We start from the raw sequence: 23,728 nt of genomic DNA on the forward strand, positions 1-23,728 counted from the left end.
ACTTGACATGAACATCAGCACTTTGTAAGCATGTTCTGAAGCTCGAGCAAGAAGTGATGCAGAAGCACAGAGGACCTTCACTTCTCACAACATGCTGATGTTTTTGTCAACTCACGAACACACATTTGACAGCTGGCTGAAAGTCATACTTTATGGTGTAAAAAGTGTAAAATATTAGTATTTTCCTTACACACCAATCGTTTTGCTTCAGCCGACATTGATTCATCAACTGGGGTTGTATTTAGAGGTCCTGTACACTTGCATTATTTGGACTCACAGAGATATTTTTTCTAAAAATCTTCATTTGTGTTCATCTAAAGAAAGAAAGTATACTTCTGGAACAGCATGAGGAGAGGATTTTCATTTTTGGTGGAGTATCCCTTTAACACTCTAGCTGGCCTTCAGGCCATGTGTGCAAAAAAGCATTTTTAGCCAGCTAAAAAAAGTCCTTTGCGAACAACATATTTCTCCAAGCATTATTTTTCATATTAATTCTGTGGTAGTTTGGGGATGCCATCTACAGACATGAATACTCAGAGACAAGCAATAATAACTTGCCCATTCTTGTTCAGTCATAAACAAAAAGTAGGTGTGGTATTTTCACCACTGTTCCCCCACTGTGATTGGACGGATGGGTAAAAAAGTGACACTGGTGAGCTCTGCGTTTTATTCAAAGTTGTACATTTCTCAACTCTCAGAAAAAAAGCCAATAAAGCACTCCGCATGGAAAAGTCGCTCAGTGGCTCGTCACACTGCTGTCTTTTATAAATATGTGGCTCTTCCATTATGGGTGATGCAGACCTGCCAACCTGTACGCCTTTTACGTAGCAGGTACACGTTTTGACCTCAAAGTACACTGGTATGATTTGCAACAGCTACACAAAAAACTAGTAATGCCTTTCAATTGTGCATGTGCAGTTCTTAAGTCAAGCAAGAAGCAGCAGCTTGAAGAATCAGTTGGAAAGGAAGGAAATTAAGAGAGCCATAAAATTATATCGTAGTTTTACTGTTCTGTAAAGCAAAATGATGATTAAATACTCTTTTTTTATTTTACAGTACAGTATTATAGTTTAATTTCAAATAAAAACATTTTAATAATAATTAATAGTGTAGTCACATTGATTGACAACAGTTAAGGTGATGATACACAGGGCAACTTTTTGAGCAATGTTGCAGGGCAATGTTGCTGTCTATGGGCAACCAGATGAGACAGGGCCCACGACCAATCGAAATTATCCAGATATAAATGTATTGGCCATTTTAAATGGGAACGTACCAAAGCAACAATCGCTCTGCAAGATTGCCCAGCAACATTGCTCAAAAAGTTGCCCTGTGTATTAAGAAACCTTTAGAATCGCGGAGAGTTTTTTAACTTTAAACATATGTGCCTGTATTTATACAGACAAGGCCAGTCTAAGTAGACTTAAACCTAGACTAAAATGCATATTTGAGCTGTTTTAACTGAAAGCAACTTCAATATAATATGAAAGCAATATCTTATAAAATGTCAGTGCCATTGTTTTGTCTCAAGATGTACATCAGTAATGCTTTTTTTCCTAAGACTCATTTATAAAAGGCCTACTCCTGGCTTAATCTAAGCCTTGTCTGTGAAACCGGGCCATAGGGTTTATATATATAGGGTTTCCTATCCTCATGATATAATTGTGTTTTTTTTAAAATAAAAAATTGGACTTATATAATGAATAAATTAATAATATGGTGGTGAGTGGGGAAATAACCTTGTGCAAAGCGAAGAAGTGCAAACGCATGTGAACTGAGGTTTACACTATAGTGGTACTCAAATAATTTCCCCAAGCTTGGCAGGTCTGGTGACGTGCACTTGATGGCAGAAGCAAAGGCCATTACTGAAAGCTGCAGTATCTTTAACAAAGAAACAAAATGGTGATGCCAGATTCTCCTACGCTGACACCTTTCCCTTTTGTGCCCTCGTCTCTTTCCTACAGATTAATGTCCATAAGAGGAGGAATATAAAAAGACAAAAACAGCCGTGAAAAGAACCCCCCATACACCTGTCCACCTGTTTCTCCCTTCGTCTGTCTCATCAATCCATCACATTCCCACTCCATCTATCAACACCAGTCATGACGTCCTCATAGTGCGTCAGTCTGTCTGTCTGCCGTAGGCCCTCAGCACTGGAGCGGGTAGCTATTCACACCCCGATTGACTCCAGGGCTAGATTTCTAGGTGTGTGTGTGTGTGTGTGTGTGTGTGTGTGTGTGTGTGTGTGTGTGTGTGTGTGTGTGTGTGTGTGTGTGTGTGTGTGTGTGTGTGTGTGTGTGTGTGTGTGTGTGTGTGTGTGTGTGTGTGTGTGTGTGTGTTCCTCTGTTCCACATCTTAACAAATGAACATAATGAATTAAGAGAATTAGATCTGTATCAGCAGCTAAAATCCAAAAATGAGTTCCCTATCTAATTTAAAGAGATTGGATTGCGAATTAGACCATTAAAAGGTATTCTTTCTTTCTTTCTTTTATTTCTTTCTTTCTTTCTTTCTGTCTGTCTGTCTGAGATCACATCAATGCCTGTTTTCTTATGAAAGAATAATAGAAAATTGACATTCCTGCATTTGACCATAATCACAATTGATGTTACATGAAACACTTCTTGTGTTAAATTCACACTACTGTTCAAAAGTTTGTGGTCAGTAAGATTTGTTGTGTGTGAGGGGATTTTAAGGAGGTATGTGATGCGGTTCTTTCTCAGTTCAGGATTAGCATACGCTCAGGGTTGTTGTCAGGATGTCTTACCTCTGACGTTCCCGTGTTTTTTTGCTTGTAGGGGTGAAGCGTGGCGTGTGCTCCCAGATCAACCACTTCCCAGAGGATGCTGACTTTGATCATGATGGAGCAGAATACGTCCTGCGTAAGAGGCTGCCCTTTATTACAACAACAGAGTTTATCATGACAAAGCAGTTCTGCAGCATGAATGGAATGCAGCGACAGCAATGTTAAAGGAACAGTTCACCCCAAAATAAAATAGTCATTATTTATCCCCCTTCCCCCTTTGTATTGTATCAAATTATTTTGATTTTACACATTTTTTAAAAATAGTTTTACATATGGTAAAGAAAATGATGACAATGATCTTCCTTTTAAATACCTATGCTTCTTAGATGTGACATACTGTAAGAAGAGCTTTTTCAAAGTGACATATTGCAGATTCGCAATAATTCTGCAGATTCAATCCTATGCTTCATATCCCCTGAAATGCTCCGAGACATTTCTGTGCTACAGCTCCCTGTGTGCACGTGTGCATATCACGCGCATAAATGCACGCACATATACACACACACACACACAGGTTGGCATTTTGGTTGGTATTTAGATGGCATTTCCTTGCTCTGTCCCAGCTTAACTGGTCCCAGATGGGATGCCCAACTGCCAGGGGAACATTTTTCCTCTGGGGCTTTTTCACAGAGAGCACAACGGCATAATTTAATTAACCAGGTGCCTCATTTTAGCTGAATATTTATATCTAAAAATGTGTGGAAATACAAATGCACAGGGCTAAAGAGCTGAACAGAACTGACTGGCCTGCACTCATCACGTCTCACGCTTATGATGCTCTCCGTCTCTCACCCTCCCATCTGTCTCTCTCCTCTGCTATTCTCTCCTTCCCTGCAGGAGTGGTCCGGGCCTCCAACATCTTTCCCATTCTTAGTGCCATCCTGCTGCTAATGGGAGGGGTCTGTATCGCAGCCAGTCGCTTCTACAAGAGCAAAAGGAATATCGTGCTGGGGGCTGGCATTCTGTTTGTAGCAGCAGGTAAAGTGTGTGTACATGTATTGGTGCTGGAGTACATGTCAGATTACACCTAATATTTGCCAGAACTACAAAAATGTGTCATACATATATATTATATATATATATATATATATATATATATATATATATATATATATATATATATATATATATATATAAGAATTAAATGCAAAGTAAGCTAGACATTAAATTATATATTACATTTTATATAATACATCATTTAGTATATTGTCTATCTCATAATGCTTTAAAGATTATATATATATATCATTTAATATAATATAATGTTTATCTTACATTGCATTCAAGATGCACATATAATTATAAGATGCATATATTATATTACAACAGACACTTTCATCAAACAGACTTAAATTGCATTTAAGATACACATTTAATCAATGATAAGTCACTTTGGATAAAAGCGTCTGTCATGCATAAATAAAAATGGTTAAAATTATAATGTAGTATAATACATGTTAATTGTATAGTAAACTTTTCAGTAAAAATCTGTTTACTGATAATATATTTGTATTGGAAAAAAATATTTAAAATTGACATTATGACATTTGGACCCCAATGTGTATCCAGTTTATACTGACAATAGGAAACGACACAGAATTGATCATAAAATGTGTTTAATTGCTTGTACCTGCACAGAATTATCCACAATATTACTGTAACATGTATCTGATGAAATCTATTTGTCCATTGCCATATTAGACTGCAAGTGCTTCTGAATCGTTGTTATTCTGCAAACAAAAGCTGCATATCACCTGAAGCAACAACACGTTTTGATCAGTTGGCATGTTTTTGACCCTTGATCTTTAGGCCTGAGTAACATCATCGGTGTGATAGTGTACATTTCTGCCGCTCTGGGTGACATTTCCCCAAAGAAGGACGAGGATAAGAAATGGCAGTACTCCTACGGCTGGTCCTTCTACTTTGGTGGGCTGTCCTTCATCCTGGCTGAGATGGTGGGTGTGTTGGCGGTAAACATCTACATCGAGAAGAACAAGGAGCTCCGCTGTCGCTCTCGCACCGATATCTTTAAGAGCACCACTCACGCCATGCTACGACTCCCGAGCTACCGCTTCCGCCGCAGATCGCGTTCCAGCTCTCGATCCACCGACCCTTCGCGCTCTCGAGACCCGTCCCCCGTGGGTGGTCCTCCGGGGGGTAAGAACTTCGGAATGGCCCCGTCAGCTTTACTCTCCCAGGGGCCCATCTCGGTGTCCACTCTACCCAACCCCCACTCCCGCTCCGCTCTGCCAGGGGGCGATATCTCCCTTTACACCCTCTCCCGAGACCCCAAACTGGGTGGTTTAGGAGGGCTGGGCGCCCCTCCGCTGTATGGCACGGTGGACCGCGCCACACTATACCAGCTGCACAACTGCTTCCCTAAAGAGAGCGGAGGGGGCGGAGGAGGCATGATGATGAGTGGGACGCTGCCCTCGCTAAAATCCCACAATCCGTCAGTGGTCCAGAATTCGTCCAACTCCAATGCTCCGCTCGGCAACTCAGTCCCGTCCTCCCAGCCTCCACCTTTCTCCTCCTCTACGGTGGAGAGGGAACGAGGGATGGGGACGCTGGATAGGCTAGGGAAAGGTGACAGAGAGAGTAACTCCAACACGCTAAATAGGAAAACTACACCAGTCTAGACAGATCGTGGGTCGGAGCAGTTGATAATGTGCAAAAGCGAGAGATAACGTAGACGGAAAGACTGGGAAAACAACTAAAAAAAAGAGGGTAACTCTCGGTATTGAAAAATGTTTCACTTTATGAAAAAATAAAGAGTAAAAGAATGACAAACATCTCATAATAACAACAACATTCATGTTTTTTTTTCAGTACTGTTTTATAACATGTTGTTTATTCTTAATGAAACTATAATCATGGGATACTGTGATGTTTATTATTTTGCTTGATTTTAAAGACGTAGAATTTCCAAGACGATGAAGTGTTGTTGTTATTGTGAGTGCGTTTGAACTGCTAGCTCTTAACATTGATAAATGATTCTAGTTTTTAAACTAGAAAGACGAGATTTTGACTGTGATTCAAAAACGTGATACTGAGCACTGCAGAGACATGAGTGTATTGTGAGAATGAGATTATTATTATTACAACTAACTTTGTGAGAAGCATTTTATTTATTTTAATGAAAGTTTTATTTTCTACCCTTTGATAACATGCAATTTAGTGTGTAATATCTGTATATCTGTCTTCCAGCTCAGTAAACAGATCAGCACCATAATTGATGGACTGAAGAGTTCAAATGAAAAAGATTTTTTATATAAACCTACCATCATATTATTTTTGTTAAAATCACTGTTAGCAGTAGAAGTAGCACTTGTTGAATTGAAAATCTTTGTTTTGGGGCATTAAAACATTCCCTCACTTAGTCGAAGAGGGACAGATGATATATTTGTATAGAGAAAATGGTGAATGACATTCAGAAAATGACTTCTATCCAAAACTGTGCTTTTCAAATGGGCGGGGACAATAAAGGACCATTTGAATTGTAAATCGACAGGTCTGCAGTTGGAGGGAGACTGAAAAAAAAAATACATTTTGAAATGCAAATGTATATTACACATTTGAAAAAAAAAAAAAGACTTTAAAATCCAGAGTACAGATATGTATTGGAGAGGGCAGAATGGGTGGGCGGGGCTTTTTTTGAATATGTATGAGGACACTTGTCTTCCTTGAGCTCTGATTGGGCTACACTCTATGTTGGGGCATGCCCTGTGTCATTTGTGTTTTCCCTCCATTGTGTCATGTGATCATGACAGTATCCCAAAGGCAAAGCTCCCCTCCAAAAAAAAAAAAAAAAACCCTAACAAAAAACAAAAACGTTCACTGTGCTGCACCTGACTCCCTTTGACCCGTCTGCTTCTCTAAATGAGAGATTATATATGTGGACATTCTGCTAACCTTTAACCTTTATTCCATGATCCCAGCCAACAAGAGGTCACCACAGGACATTACATAATTGAGTGCAAATGGGCATCAAATCACAATCTCCTGTAATCGGGGGTCTTTTTTAATTCATAAAAAATGTGAAAAACTACACACAGACAGCATTTATGTGCTTAGTTATAAATATTACGTAGTGGAGAATAGATATATCTAGAGAAAATATGGTTTATCTTAATGTGTGATAAACTCTAACACTGTATTGCACGGATTTTATATATAAAAGAAACAACAGACAATCTACGAGTGATGTCATTTGTGTCTTTTAAAATCTTGATCCTTAGAAGTTGAACAACTTTATTAAAATTGTTTTCTATGGAAGAACATCTTGACCTCAGAGTAAAAAATATAACTAGATCATTGAAATAGTTTAAATACAAGTCACATTTATGAGACTTTTAAGTTTGCAAATGTGAAATAAAAACTTGCAATTGTTTAAAAAAAAAAATGGGATTGTGAGATATAAAGTTGCAATTATGAGATAAAGTCGGTAAGATTTTTTTTTTTTTACTCTGAGGACAAAATGAGCTTTCATATTCTTATAATAGTGATTCTCAACCAAAATTATTTAAAATAAAAGCATTAAAATAGGCACAAATCAAGATGTCTAATTTGAATTAACCTCTTAAACAATTGTTTGTTTTTATCTTTTCATTTTTCTTTAAAGAATGAGGATGCTCGTGTTATTTGAAAACCTGTATATATGAGGTAGCCTAATTTTGTGTGATTTCTAGAACTGGAAAGTCATGCAAATTAATAAAATTCCATGGATCTTTTTATAATGAATATAAATTGTTCTAGTTATGCCATGCTCACCATTTTTTATTGTGTAGAAATCGAGAGTAAAAATCCATATCCTTAATCTTTATCCAGTAAATCACAAACAACTGGGAAAGTCATGGGGCCTTTGAATATTGTAAACAATGGAGGGTCTTGGAGTCAAAAAGGTTGAGAACCACTGTTCTAAAAACAACAACAACTAAAAAACAAACATGAAAATAATACACTCTGTTACCCTCAAGCCTCCTTTTAACAGGCCTTTAAGTGCTAATCTAGATATTTTGCATAATAATTGTGTGTAAATTTGGAAGATTTTTTTAATTTCCAGATGGGCAAACCATCACATACAGCCCCAGTTCTTTTACTATTGTAAGACTGGCTATTGAGTGTTTTATTGTACCCACCCACAAACATGCACTAATTTCTGTTCCGACCAACAATCAGTTTCACTGTGAGCGCAGATCCCGTTTTATTCACCCCCCCTCTCCCACGTGTACTTGGACACATAAAAAGTGAAAGAACAGCCCGTTAGTCTGACAGGCACTATTAAAGGGCTATATATACTAGCAGACCTCTGGCTTCAGTGTCAACCTACAGGCTCCAATTTCCGAACTCCGGCACCCACCCATACTCCCCCAGCTGATCAGCCCACGTGCTCTTATTCTACAGACCCAATACAGATCCCCCAAATTAAAAGGGCCAATTATATGCGTACTGTAGGACATGTCGAGACGGTTGCTCCAGGAACACACTCGCCACCTGTCATTTCCGGATATCTAGATTGTTTTGCACAGGATGGAGGCTTTAGTTAGACTGGATGAGAGACATGCAGATTACTGAGGCTCAGACCTTTCCTCACTTCCCAAATGTACTGACACCGTATTCACAAACACTGGGGTGGGGGGGTTTAACGGGACGGCAGACGCAGGGAAACGGCAGCTCCACCCAAACCCTCGGAGACACCCAAGAGCGATCAACATCGAGAGAACGTCGAGGGTGGGCATAGTTGACATACCAGGATAATATTTCTCATCCACTTCAACATGATGTGCTTAGATGAGCAATGCACTAATTTTAGACTGAGCGAGAGGCAAAAGAGAAGGAGTGAGATTAAGAAACAAGCGAGGGAAGGAGTGCAGGAGACTGTCTTAGGTGAAAGAGATTTAATCCTCAAGCAAAACTAGTGAACGAGAAAGAGCGTGACGAATAGAGAGTGGCACAGACAACCAAGTGAAGAACAGATATAAGAAAGAAGGAGATGAAGAAAGTTCAGTGAAGGACAGTATCTTCAGTATAAGGACAAGGCGCTCTCATTTCGACTGGAGTACAATATAAATACATTATTTACATAACAGTGTGGCTCAACAACGGGTCTGTATCATCCACATCAATACATTTCATTCATCATTTTTATACACACACATCGGTTTCATATGTATAGTATTAAGCATCGTTTTACATTTATATAATGTAAATTAAATCTATGCATTGAAATCTATGATATCTAATCTGCTGATTAGTTTGTTCATTGAAAACCCAGCAGAAAAGACCAGTATAAAGTGATCCCAAAAAGTATTTGGACATGTAAATGCATAAATACTACATTACATAGCAAAATATCAAACCAAGCAGCATTTATTTTAAAGGGATTGTTGACCCAAAAATTAAAATCTGTCATTAGTTACTCACCCTCATGCCGTTCCAAACCTGTAAGGCTTTCGGTCATCTCCAGAACACAAATTAATACCTTTTTGATAAATCTAAGAGCTTTCTGTCCCTCCATAGACTGCTACGCAACTACCCCTTTGATGCTTCAAAAAGTTCATTAAGAGATCGTAAAACTAATCCGTATGAATTGAGCGGTTTCGTTTTCTGAAGAGACACGATCGCTTTATGTGATGAGCAGATTTAATTTAGGCTTTTATTCACATATAAATATTCATCAACTCACACATCATTTATGATAAACGGAAGCTCAAGCATGTTCACTTGACGTGTGAGAACCAATGACGTTTGTTCTCGCACGACAAGCAGGTTCGGTTGAGCTTGTTTATGTTCGCTGATCAATGTTTATATGTGAATAAAAGTCTAAATTGAATTTGTTCATATAAAGTGATCTCTTCAGAAAATTTGGACTAAAACGTTTTACGGACTTTTTGAAGCGTCAAAGAGGTACAGTAGTTGCGTAGCTGTCTATGGAGGGACAGAAAGCTCTCAGATTTCATCAAAAAGATCTTCATTTGTGTCCAGAAGATGAATGAAAGTCTTATGGGTTAGGAACAACATGAGAGAGTAAATAAGGGCAGAATCTTTTTTTTATTTTTTATTAACCCTGTAAATTAAGATGGCACAAAAGGTTGCTAGGTTAATAAATCAATAGAAGTTAAAAATTACTTTCACATTTTTAAATGTGTCCAAAAGTGTTACTTTTTGGGATCTCTGTAGCTGGTCACCAGCATACATTGTGCTGATGTCCCCATTAGGCTTTTTAACTAGACTTTGTTGGTCACCAGCTTCACCATAAAGACAATTCTGGTCAACGAAGCTCACCTGCCAAGTTTCGCTAGTAAGCAGCATGGCTATGATGGTTCACAAGCCACAACTAACTAGCATATACCAACTTGGAAAGCTGGTATTTTCAGTCAGGAAATCGCTGTTAAGCATCAATCCCTGTTAACGTCCATTCACACCAAGGACGATAACTATAACGACTTTAACTGCAAACTTTTAATAATCATTCTAAAGGCCCATTCACAAAAATACATTTTAATAAATGTTCTAATTCTATGAAAATATAGAAGTCCCGTAGCTATATCGATAACGACACAGGAACGATATAGTTGGGATCACTTTCAGAGATGATAAACGATAAAAACATTGACAGGCAATCAGAATCCACCCAACTTGAAAGTCGGCATGAATTGGAAGCTGTGATAATCTTTTTTTCCCTATTGTGACATATATAGGAGTGAAGCGGCTTCTTGAATAAGAAAAATGTACAGCGGGATTTGATTTCTTGCTTCTGGAATTGATTGGGCTGTAGGAAGTTAGGTGTCGCTAACTAGAGACAGATTTTTGATCAATTGATTAGATTTTTCAATTGCTTTAGCTCTTAATTAACAGCTACAGTCGAAAAACTGCAGCGCGCTGTTTATAATAAACAGAATGTTATCATGCGTTGTTGTGGACGCTAGTATAGTTATCGTTATAGTTGTTGTTCTTGGTGAATGGGCCCTAATTCTATAAGAATAGGGAAGTGCACACCACAGCTACATGGATAACGACACAGAGGAAGGATATTTTTGGAATCTTTTTTTTCCAGTTGATAAATGATCAAAAAAATATCGACAGCCAATCAGAATTCACTCGACTTTAGAAAGCTCAAGCATTTAAAGCAGCAGATGACAAAACTGCAGCACACATATAATAAGCAGATTGTTGCGCATTGGTGTGGATACTAATTTGTTATCTTATATTTATCTTTATAGATATTGTTCTGTGTGAATAGGCCTTAAGCATAGATAGGATGGCATTTTTTTTAAAGAAACAGTTTTACACTTTCAACCTGCAGAAACCATCAGTCAGAAGTTAGTTTTACATAGCAAGTAAATAAATCAGGTTTCTTATACAAATTAGCAATGCAGATACATGAACAATGCATAATAGCACAGCATGTTGTGTAAATGAAGCCTTTTAAGACAGTAAACAGATCTGTTGGTCACTGATTTTATGTACAGAGCCATCATAGAAAAATCAGTTCAAATTCAGTGTATGTGTATTAAGGTCTATAATCTTATTCATAAGCAATTTTAATGTAGGTTATTGCGAAACATTATGAACATTAGCTTTTGAGAGTCCTTTATAACAGCAGTTAATCTCCACAAGCAGCACAAGAGTATAAAAGATCTTCTGCTACTTAACTCACTGGCAGTCCTTCTGACAGCTAGGTATCACTACTGCTCTGCTGACGAAAACATTTATCCAGGGGGTTGTTGGGGAGGGAAAGCAACAGGAACATAAGCCCTCCAAAAATGAGAATGGCCCCAGCCGAGCCAACACACGCCACTGACCAGGACAGCTCGTGATGGAGAGGGATACTGTGATCGCTTGCCAATAAAGCCAGCACAGACTGGTGGAAAACAATGATGGACAACAGGACCAGGATACCTGGGGAGAAAGGAGAGATGAAAGGTCATTTCATTAAAGGAACAGTTCACCTTTTTCGATTCAACATGAAACATTTAGGAGCAAAATTATATGTGTAGGTGATAAATTAGCCAAAAAGCGCTTCCGACTTTAGCTTGTAATAGCTTGTGCGCTGTAATGAAGGGACATTTTAATATATAGACTACAAAAAGTTATATAAATTAGGGTGTTTTCTATATAATTGCATTTAATGTTACTTAGTTAAAATTTTTGATCCTGTTCCTCTAGGCAACTACATTTTAACTTATTGTTGCCATTTTTTTTTTATTTTCCATTTTAGTTTCAGTCTGGAGCTGCATGTGTAACCCCTCACCCAGGTCCTACTCGACCCGCTCTGTGCGGGCCTCGAACCAGGGTGTCCGGCGTGGGAGTCAGGCGCTTTAACAAGGAGGCTAAAGACTGCAGCCCCTAACTTCTGTCGCTGAGCGTTTGTGAGGTTTTACTCTGTTACACATGGGACTATGAAAGTTCCCATATACTTCAAGCTAAATGAAAGAACGAACTGGTGTGAGATTATGTCAATAAAATCAGATAACAGCTTGCAAAAGTGAAGTTTCTGGAAAACACCTTCAAACTATCTTTGATCCATGCTGATTACGTAATGGGTAGAAATCTACTCTGGTTTATTTCTTCTGTTTAGTTTACTGAAGAGCTGCTTTATAGTAGAAATTGAAGTTTAACTGAAGCAATTCTAATTGAATGTTTTATACCGCAAAGCTGCTTGCTTTAAAGCAATCTATTGTATAAAGTGCTATAGAAATAAACGTGACATGACTTGACTGGAGTGCAGAATTGCAGAGCTGGTGCAAACATATCCAAGTCGCTATGATCAGATGCTTTCTTAACTGCTGTTTTCTCACGCTGTTATTTTTGCTGTGTGTTTATTTTGTCATCGAGAGGAACACATGGAGCACATATTTACATATTCATCTAAATGATGCTCTCAGCAGTGTGGACGGCATGTTCGAAAGGTATTTAAAAAAAAACTTTGTTCTAACTACACCAGGGCCTTAAGTTTCTGCCATATCTTCTTCTACAACTCAAACTTAATATTTTGAATAAGCTTTTAATAAGCTTCTGCTTCATCCCACTCCTTTTCCAACATATTGTAATTATTGTTATAGTACTTTATAGATGTTGTTTTTTTCTTTCGGTATGTTGCAACATACGTGTATTTTTATATTTTATTTTAATTGTATCTTTTTTTTTTGTTCGAAATTGAAATAAATAAAGAATTAAAGAAAATAAAAGAATATCAGTGGTTACACCTGACTAGTGAAGTGACCCTGAAATAAGGCCAGCTGTATTTCTTGAGATGCCTGAAATTGTGATGGTTGAGGTTTGAGCTCAGAATCTCAGCAATGGGGCATAGTGTACTTGACCATGGCCAAATGCCAGTCTAGAACATTGACTCACAGGACGCCTTAATAAACTGTTGCCTCCACCATAACCAGCTACTTCAGTTTTACTGCAGATGAATGGTGCTGGTGTGTTTTCAAATCATTGGATGCAGTTATGAGGTGTTTGAAAAGTACCTGAGGAAACGAAGCAGATGGTTGCAGGCTTGAGGAAGAAGGGCACACTCTTACTGAGAGACATAGTGATACACAGAGAGCCCATGACCATCAGAAACAAACTGAACAAAGCCAATATTGCACCTGTCATATGCAAACCTAAGAGAGAAACAAACCAAGCAGTGAGTTATACATGTTACTAAAGTTATACTTGATAATAAAAGTCTCCATTATTTTATAATATAGGCAAAAGTATGTGGACAACCAAACCCAAGGGCGTTTCATTTCAAAACCCTTGGCCCTAATGGCCCTCCCTAACAGCTTTTCACTGGATGCTGGAACATGGCTGAAGGGATTTGCTCTCATTCAGACAGAAGAGCATTAGTGAGGTCAGAGACTGATTTTGGCCAATGGGATCTGGTACGTTCGGCATTCCAGTTCATCCCAAAGGTGTTCAATGAGGTTCAATCGGAGCTTTAATCAGGCTGGATTCAGTAAATCATTACTTTATATGGCTAGCATCATGCTACCAGTTAAAATACCAGAACACTATCATAAAACTTGCTATATTCCAAGCCATCTGAAGTCATACAAAAGTGACAAATGAACCAAAATTTAAGCCATTATTCACTGGAAATCTTGATTGAAGAGAAGTAGTAATATCTAAATCATGGACAGATTGCTCTTTTGAGTCAGATCTTTTATAATGAATCAATTCGGTCAGTTCACAAAACTGGTCTGAATGATTTAGTCATGAATCAAACTAATCACGATCAGATCACAAGTTTAACAGTAAACTAACAGTTCACTGGTGGAAGAGATTTTCAGTGAAAAATAACTTAAATTTCAGTCTGTTTCTCACACAAATTTATCAATATTAATTCAGACAGGACATATAGCTTGTGTTTTATAGTAATTTTGCATCTTTTTGTGTGTAATTAAAGTGACCACCACATTCTTCAAAATGTGTCCTTTTGTGTTCCATAGAAAAAAGGGTTATACAGGTTTGGAACAACATGGCGGTGAATAAATTATGACAGAAGTTTAATTTTTTTGGGGACCTATACCTTTAATTGGCCTAGCCAAACACGTGTCCAGATACGTTTGGGTATACAGTGCATTTTGTTGGGAGCATTCAGTAATTATGTAAACTGAAATAAGAATTGAACAAGAAAGGAGCTCAAGAAGGATAAATTCTTCTGCATGTACACAGTATGGGAGGTGGAGAGCTGGAGAGACATGGAGCAGGGGGAGGAGACAGAAACACATGACTGATTTTCAATGAGAGAAACAGCGTGGAAGGGGAGCGAATGAATAGATGAGAGAGCAAAAAGGGAAATGACACATAGAAGGCAGAGAGAAAAGAGGGCAGAGGATACAGTAAGAACTTACTTTTTTGTGTCGTTTTCTTAAATATGACAGCATTCTCTCCAGAAGTGTAGAATTTAAAGAATGTGCAGTTCGATTCTGAGGGCGAAAAATGAGACAGTGAGGAAGAAGAATGAGGCAGAGAAGGTGAAGAATAAAAATCAGTCAGAGAAACAGAAAAAGGCACTTGAGCTCTCTGCTGTAAGCCCTGTGAGGGTCATTGTGTATTAATGTGTCGAGGACACAGAGCAGCCCTCTCACATATGGCACTGAAAGAACAAGAGAGACAGAGAGAGCGAGGCAGATGGAGAGGGAGGGAATGAGAGTGAGGCAGATGGAAAGAGAAGATGAAGGGCAGAACAAGGAAGAGAGAACAGACTCAGGTTAATGTATACAGAATAAAATCCACATTCGCTCTCTCTCGTCCTCTGCAGCTTGTCTGTTGTCTACTTATATTTCCAGATTTTTCTCTCATGTCTTCTATATTTAGACTTGCAACCAGGCAGCAGTCAGACTGCAGTTTTTTTCTTGTGCAATATGACTGACCTTTCTGCTATAACTGTGACCCATCTCACACAACTTACCCTCATTGGAAAAATTTGTGCTCACTCCAAATTTTTATTTATTCAAATTAAAGCCCTGGATAGATTTGTAAAAATACAATTAATAACATGATATAACAAAATAAGGAAATATATATGGATACGATTTAACTAGTCATACATAAAGTGACTTTAGAAGTCAATATATTGTTTTTTAATTTTCACATCAGTGAGCATAAACCTATCATTGACCTACAGTCCACAGCAATCTATTTTTTGTCAATTTGTTCGAGATTGATTCAGGGTCAGTTCACACAGAACACATTTTCGCATTCTCCGCCTATGTTATTTTTTAAGTACACATGAGTCAGACTTTCAGATGTTTTTGTCTTGCTGTTATTTCTTGCATATCTCACTAAATGTATCACATTTTAAGACACTTTGTCAAAAAAAGATGATCTTCAATTTTCTAAATGTAATGAAGATTAATTTTTCTGGCCACACTTACTTACGTACGGGTCAGGGCATTTTGCTTTATACTTAGATAAATAAAATATAATTTAAAGATTATATATATATATATATATATATAAATATATATATATATATATATACACACACACAAATTAATTTGACAGGCACTGTATTTAAATAGAGGTGCGCACACACACACACACACACACACACACACACACACACACACACACACACACACACACACACACACACACACACACACAGTCAAGTAAGGTCACTGCTGAGAGCTGCACAAGATATGATTAGCATAGAGCTGGTAATGTAATATTGAACAGATTTCTTAAAAATGCATCATGGAAGTCATAACCGAGAATGATAGCAGGTCATCTCTATATAACGTTCAAACATCAAACTACTGAGAATTCTAAGTTATCTCTTATTTAAGTGTTCGAAGCAGAAACCAAACTAGTTACCCTTTTCTCTGAATTTGCCAAATCTTTCTAACTTAGCCAGGAAAAATAGCCCCAAAAAAGTGCAGTTCTGCATTCTCAGCTGAAGGGGTGTCGTGTTATGATCTGTTATGACAGGTTCAAGTAGAGAGTGGAACTGTTCCTTAACAGATCTGGCAGGCGGACCAATGGCACTGTTACAAGAGACATCATCACAGAGTCGTACAAACTGAGACAAACGAAACTCTCTGGCTCTCTGTTTATGCGTGTTGATATATGAGAGGTAAGATGAATATCAACAACCAGAACTAGATAAACTAAGCCTCTCTTACGACATCTTAGAAAGTCAACCGTCATTAATAATATCACTGTTTTGCTGTACGAGAGCTGGATTCTGCTTTGTGTCTTTAAAAATAATTATGCATGATCTGTTCCTCCAGCTAACCCAGATACATACATGTAAGTATGCCGTATTATGTGTTCACATTTCCAACAATACATGATACAAGAACAATACATTATATTATTAAAACTCTAAAACTCTTAGTGTGTGAAAACACACCAGATTTTGTTTCTGCATTTAGTCAGTCTAATAATTTCTTCATACTTCCTTATTAATTAGTATTTTTATCTCATGATGACAGCCTCCAGTTTCCCAGGAGCACCGCAAACACTGGATTGGTAGGGTGTGTATGGTGGCTATGTTGAGAATGGAATACTATCATACCAGCTACTGAATTCTACACTCTAATCTGCATGCAACTTTTTAAAAATAGTATGTAAAACAGAACACATTATGCAACAAGAAATGTTTTAAACAGCATTATGCTACATTATTGTCTACAATCTCATTATGCTGCATGTTTAATGGAACATGCATGTAAAACGGAAGTTGCCATCATCTTTTCTTCCCTGTTGTGACGTATATCTGAGTAAAACAGCTTCTCGAACAAGTGAAAATGTAGGGTGGAACTTGATCTGGAATTGATTGGATCGTTGTGGTTTGATGTCATGTGAGTGACAGGTCGTGCCGCCCTCCTGACAGTAAGTAGGTCATCAGAGAAGAGATGTTGTTGCAAGTGGGAGGGGAAGTTATTTTAATTATTGATTACAAGGGCACATGAATTAAAAAAATAAAATAATGATGTGCATGAATAAATCATTTATAATAAACACTGCAATATTACATTAAAAATCCATAGTCAAATTTTATGGTGACTAATTAAATAGATGTGCGCAATTATCATATCTTGGAAACAAATTTTTTTTTTCTGTTTTTTACATCAATTATATTATCCAAAAAATATTTTTTATAAAAGTATATATACAATATTTAAATAGTGAGTAGATTTAAAAAACAGATGTTAAAAATCACAGCATATATGTTAATATTCAAGCACATTGCATTGTGGGATGCAGTATGCAGCAGGTCATCATACAGAAAATATGCATACTATATCTTACCATATACTGCAGTTTGAGAAGTATGATAGTATGCTGTTCTGAATATAGACAGCTACGTTTACATGGACACGTTTTTTTCCAATCGGAATGAATTGGAACATAGTGTTTACATGAAAACTAAAAGCGATTGGATTGATGTGCAGGGTTTATATATCACAAGCTTCAAATCAGATTTTTTGTTTATATTTATCAAGCAGTAAAAACGCCCCTTCTAGCGCCCAAATCACAGTATCTGAATGAGAGTCCGAAGCAAAGTACTGGTGGACGTTGTCTCGTGTTGCCAATCCTTCGGACTGATGGCAGAAGATCTGGACTCCATCCCTGCCAGCATACAGCATACAGCATACTGACTGACATGTAAAGCAACCAATCAAAGGGCTTCTAATAAATGAATCATTCAAAAACATTGTGCAAGTTTTCTGCAACAATGGCCCTGCGAACTTCACATACTTATGAAAATCCAGCGCTTAGTTGATCCTTGTCACGGTTGTGGCTTTCAATGGCTTTCTTCTTCCATAAGTTTTGCCATCATGATGGCTTTGTTTCCAGGTGGACCGTTAAAGAACGTGACACACCCGTCTCCCGGAAATCCTGTAGAATTTAACCAATTAGATGACGACTTCGTGACTTCTGAGGCTGAAACTAGGTGGGATGTTGTCCTGCTCCACTTTTTTTCTGAATTTTAGAATGACACGACAGTCTCAATTTATGTACTTCATTCCACAACAGCTCGTTCCACGCGTCATACATCATTACGCCATTTCTACGGCATTACATATGCGCAGTATTTTCTAGTTACGGGTTTCAATCTGATAAAGTGTTTACACCACCCCTTACATTCCAAAATACATTTTAATTGGATTTGGCCAATTCATTCTGACATGGTTACATATGACTTTTCTATTCCGAAGACTGTGCTACTAGTTCGATTACAATCGTATTATTAGGGTCCATGTAAACGCAGCTATTGAGTGAGTGAGTGAGTATGTTAGATAGAGAGAACGAGTGCTCTCACCTCCAGGCAGTTCTACAGGTCCACAGCTCTCTCTCTCCGGGTCAATATCTGACACCCATAGTGTGCGAACGCATGATTTCCAAAGGCCATAATGTGCCATCTCACACGTCTGGTTGTTCCTGAAGTGTTTTGGCTCAGATAGCTCCACCCAGAACTCTGTGCCCATGCCAAGTACCGCCAGAGTCACGCCTATTAGGGCGATAAAAAATGCCAGCTTGATCTTGCCCTCCTGGCTGTCACTCATTCGAGGGGCCCTCGGCCGTTGACCTGCGCGCCCCATCTTACCGCCAGCTCCACCCAACCCTGCCGCACCTCCTCTCCCATCCTCTTCGTGTGCAACAAAAAAGTTGGACCACATGGCAATGAGAGAGGAAAACTCCCAGAGGCAAAGTCAAGAAAGGGGAAAACCAGAAATGACTAAAGCAAAAAAACAGGAGGCTAGAGAGATTAGTGGAGATTGCTGGACCGATTGATAATGAGAACGCAGAGAAGTATATTAATAGAAAGCTCAAAAAAGAACAGGAAATGATAGAGAATTACAATGTTCTGTGATTTAAAAAGAAACCGGTGTGCCAGAAAATCAAGTGACAGGGGGTCATTTCTGAAGAACGTAGAATGGGAATTAACTGACGCCTACAAACACGAGAAGGTTTGATAACAAACTAGACAGGAATAATGGGTAGATGAAAAGAACAACTTGATGAGAGACATTGGATTGAGGCCTTATAGAGCCGTGAAAGGAAGATGCATTCCTCTTTTTGATGAACCTGCAAAAAAAAAAAAAAAAAAAAAATCTTCAAAAGACAGTACATGAAAAGTAGCAGAAAGACTGAAGGATAAAGAGATCTACAATCTAAACAATTTGCCAATGGGATAGAAAAACTTTATTCAATATACTATAGATGCTTACTACTTTTAATGAATACTTGTTATTCTAACCTAATTTTAATGCTTAACTAATTTCATTCTAATTATATAATAAGGTTGAAATTGTTAGCATCAGGTATCATGAATTTACAACTACAGCATGATGAACAGGAATTATGGTAACACTTTACAATAAGGTTCCATTTGTTAATGTTAGTTAACTACATTCGTAAACATGTCTAACAATGAAAAATACTTCTAAAGCATTAACCATAGTTCATTTCAATATTTACAAATACATTGTTAAATTAAACAGTTAAAGGTGGGGTATGTAATTCTCTTTTTTGGCCATTTTTTCAAAATCACTTAAAATCCAATTCCTAACCCACTTACAGCCACTGAGTTAGAAGCACTGAAATTAAAATTAAGCAATTTAATCATCTGTGGAACGGGCAGGACTCGAAAAACTCCAGCCAATCATTTCCAAGACCACCTAGAATCATTGGACAGTAAGTGCGTCAATCAATCAGTCGTACTATCCCCCCTCCCCCCATCCATGTCCATGTTCTTTGAATGGGTGGAGTCAAAGGAAAGAAGGTAGGACCATTTGAGTTGTGTATTTTCAAAATCTGCCAGCCGTTTTGCAAATCACATACCCCACCTTTAATATTATTTAATGGACTTGAGCTAACATGAACTAACACTAAACATCTGCATTTGTATCAACTAAAATGAACAAAGATCAATAAATACTATAACAAATGTATTGCTCATTGTTAGTTAATGTTAGTTATTAATTAATCCATTAACTAAAGTTCATAATGGAACCTTATTGTAAAGTGTTACCGCAATAATTAATTTAATAATAATTCAAAAATATCCTATTTATGTTCAGTCATCACACATTAACCAATGTTAACAAACTCAACCTTATCGTAACTTTCTAATTTAGAAGTAAAATTTGAACTTATTATAGAAGAAATTCTAATTACATTAGTTATTTATTAAATTATTATTAAAATATTTATTAAACTATTATGTAAAAGCATATTAATAAGACTTATTTTTAAAATATCTAATAGCTTTTCTTTCTTTTCTTTTACCTCACTTATATTTTTATTGGAAAACAAGAAATTTTGCAGTATACATTTTACAAAGCACTTTTCATACTGCATGAACTTTTTTTCTTTGCTGTTAAAATTAGAAGTGGCACAGTGCACATCCCTAATACCTGGAGAACAACATTATACCTTTGTCCTCTGCTCAATAAACAAACAGGCAGCTTGCTTTCAGAGAGAGTTAATATGGGCCACGATTAGGTCACATTGTCTAAGAATTAGCTATGCCAGATGCGACTCTAAGATAACAACACATACCCGCATAACCCAGCTCACTTTAGCCCAGCCTGTTTGATCTGTGCCATTTTAAGGCCTCATAAATACCCAAGCATTATGTGTACAGATAACTATCAGATCGGTGGACTGAGAGTTTCAAGGTGTGCGGCGTTCTGCTATTCTAAAAAAAGATGTGAGAGCGGGAAGAGGAACAGACTGAGGGATGAAACACAAGGTTGATTGAGAATGAAGGCGAAAAGAAGAGCCAGGTGGAGCAGTAGGTGTTAATTCATGTGTGACAGGCAAACCAACAGAGGGTCTAAAGGCGTTATCACGGTCCCCGTACAGGGAGAGAAGTACTAAAGGACGAGGCTCACTGAAGCCAATCACCCACACAGGAGCAATAAGACCACAAGGCAAGAAATAAGCATGTGGCCCATAGACAAAATTATAGCATGATACACTTACAAACACGCCACGGCATACTTATGAATTAGCTTATTTTGTCCTATTTAAAAATATAGTCTTTAACCAAAATTAGCATTTTAGCATCACAGCAAAAATAAATGACTCAATAGTAATAATGATATTTTAAAACAAGGTCACTTTACTTTTATATTACACTTTATATACTAAATACTTGTTTTCAGATAATATATATTAAACTAACTTAATTTTTCTTAGTCCATAGGCAAATCGTTTTGTTTTTTTTACGTATAAACTACCGTTCAAATGTTTGGGGTCAGTAGGTTAGGTTAGTTAAGTCAACTGATCTCTTTACAATGTTGTTACAAAATGTAAAATACCTTTCACATAAATTATGCTAACACTACACAAAAAAAACACTACAACAACAAAAATATTAAGCAGCACAACAATTTTCAACACTCATAATAGGAAATGTTTCTTGAGCACCAAAACAGCATATTAGAATGATTTCTGAAGGATCATGTGACACTGAAGACTTCACAACAAAATAGAAAACAGTTATTTAAAATTTTAATAATATTTTACAATATTACACTTTTTACTGTTTTGATTAAAAAAAAAAAGTTTTAGCTTTGCGGAGTATAAAATAATTATTTAAAAAAACATACTCAAATAGTACATTTTAAACAATACGTGTAAAACATAAAAATGCAAATGAGGTGAGAAAAATCAACTTGGACAATTTTTATCAGAAAACAAGCCTGTTATTTCACTGGAAAGCAAGTTAAAAATCCAGATTAAGAAATTTGCAGTATGACTACACATACAGATATTACACTAGTTCTTCAGTAAGTTTTTGGGGCCATTTTATGCGTTGTAAGTTACAATCATTGAGATATAGCAGACTGTCAAAACACTAAACATGACCTGGAAATGTAACAGGCTATAATTAACCCACCAAGATCATCTCCACCTCCATCGCAGCTCTTTAAATTACCCCGACTCTGTCAAAACTTTCTTCAAAACAGTTACGCTTCTGTAATATGTATACTATACTTTGCCATATGTTGTTGCCTCAAAAGGAAAAAGTCTACACCCATTCCTAAGGGGCTCACATCACATCTCAATCAAGAGACAATTTTGTCAGCAAGAATGAAAGAAACCAATCGTCATTTTAAAGTTACAGGACTTCAACCCCAAAACTCACACACTAGTCTATGCTTTAGACTCCAGAAGCCATGTATAAACATCTCTTATGACAATAAATTACATCCAGATCAATGGAACTGCCTAAAAGTTTATAGTGTATCAGACAGTTAGACATATGCAAACATAACTAGTCACATTTAACAGTGATGTGATTATGTGATGCAATAAAATACTAAATTAGATTTGTTTTTTAAATTCAGGTTAATGTACAAAATCATTTACACTTGTAGCAGTTCAGAAAGAACACATTTATACTTATATCAATACATCCATGCAGTTTAGATTCAGATTTTAGAGAAAAATAAATAAATAAAAATAAGTTTGCAAAGTTACCAAATGTGCAATCACTCTTCCTGAGAGCATAATAAAATACATAATTGAATCAGCTGCACAACACAAAACTACTAAATTTAAGGTTTGTGTCACAGATTTTATTAAACTATGACAGTATACATGTGTGCAATAAGTGCATTGAAAAGCCATCACGCTTTAGCAACAGTGAGAGCAATCAAATCCTGACCTGTTCTGTGTGGGTGCAGATCTGATGACTAGATACATGAAACTCAACTGAGAGAGTAGGAGAAGGAGGGACGCAAAGAGAGCGAGAGAGGAAAAAAAGAGAAAGTGGAGGGTGGAGAAAAGTGGGACTGGGGCTCATGCAATCAAGCTGAAGATATTTTGAATGCATGACAGCTTAAGCATGAATAGATGGTCCAAGCAAGAGTATTTTTCTACGTACGAATAGATTTTTAATTTTTCAGTGTAGGTCAGTGGGAGTTTTGCATGTGTGCGGGGAAATAAAGTCGAGTGTATGTCAGCTGATCCACTGATGTTTGCGTGTGCGCGCGCGTATGGGCAAGGGTTCTATTTTGGACAAGCACCTGTTAATGACATTAAGAGCGTGGGAGTTACAGTTGCAAAGACAGAAAAGAGAGAGAGGGCTGTTTATGAGGCGAGAGAAAGCAGCTGATAGGGTAGCTTAAAAAGTTATAGATGGAATTAAATCAAACCAGATGTGCGGGAAAGAAAAAGGGTGAAAAAAAAATGGTTCAAGCTGGTTGTAAGACATAATATTGGGGCATTAACGATAGGTAGAGATCTAAAATAATGAAGCCAAAAAGATGGTCACTAATAATTCAACAGAACATGTTTCTATCCATCCATTAGTAGTAGTTTATTCATATAACGCCATAGCCATTCCATAAATGGTTTTAGATACAGCCCTGAATAAATCAGTAGAAAGTATTTGTAGTCTTTGTGATCTCTCCAAAGTAATGAGCACTATTTCACTGACTTTAACAACAGAGTATAAAA

The 23,728-nt window shown here is 37.2% G+C and overlaps 2 protein-coding genes across 4 annotated transcripts in view; one reads left to right on the plus strand and one right to left on the minus strand.

Moving 5' to 3' along the window:
• The window catches only part of cacng8b (calcium channel, voltage-dependent, gamma subunit 8b), a 28,510-nt gene extending 21,529 nt beyond the window's left edge, over positions 1 to 6,981 (plus strand). For 2 of the 3 annotated variants that reach the window (XM_079626897.1, XM_079626898.1), the window contains exons 4-6: positions 2,799 to 2,882; positions 3,644 to 3,784; positions 4,616 to 6,595. In XM_079626897.1, coding sequence (XP_079483023.1) covers positions 2,799 to 2,882; positions 3,644 to 3,784; positions 4,616 to 5,445 — 1,055 coding nt within the window. In that variant the 3' untranslated portion in view covers positions 5,446 to 6,595. Of the gene's footprint in view, positions 1 to 2,798; positions 2,883 to 3,643; positions 3,785 to 4,615 lie in introns of all 3 variants that reach the window. The other variant, XM_079626896.1, reaches the window with a different exon arrangement.
• A 1,709-nt stretch (positions 6,982 to 8,690) lies between these two features.
• On the minus strand, positions 8,691 to 23,031 carry cacng6b (calcium channel, voltage-dependent, gamma subunit 6b). Its single transcript, XM_079626899.1, has 5 exons — positions 22,935 to 23,031; positions 18,576 to 19,342; positions 14,653 to 14,727; positions 13,282 to 13,419; positions 8,691 to 11,707 (listed from the first exon to the last, which is right to left on the minus strand). The coding sequence occupies exons 2-5, from the start codon at positions 18,931 to 18,933 to the stop codon at positions 11,484 to 11,486; spliced, it is 795 nt and encodes a 264-aa protein (XP_079483025.1). The 5' UTR covers positions 18,934 to 19,342; positions 22,935 to 23,031; the 3' UTR covers positions 8,691 to 11,483.
• Positions 23,032 to 23,728: the final 697 nt, after the last annotated feature.

Source organism: Phoxinus phoxinus (genome assembly GCF_949152265.1).
Source record: "Phoxinus phoxinus genome assembly, chromosome: 10".
Classification (NCBI taxonomy): Eukaryota; Metazoa; Chordata; class Actinopteri; order Cypriniformes; family Leuciscidae; genus Phoxinus; species Phoxinus phoxinus.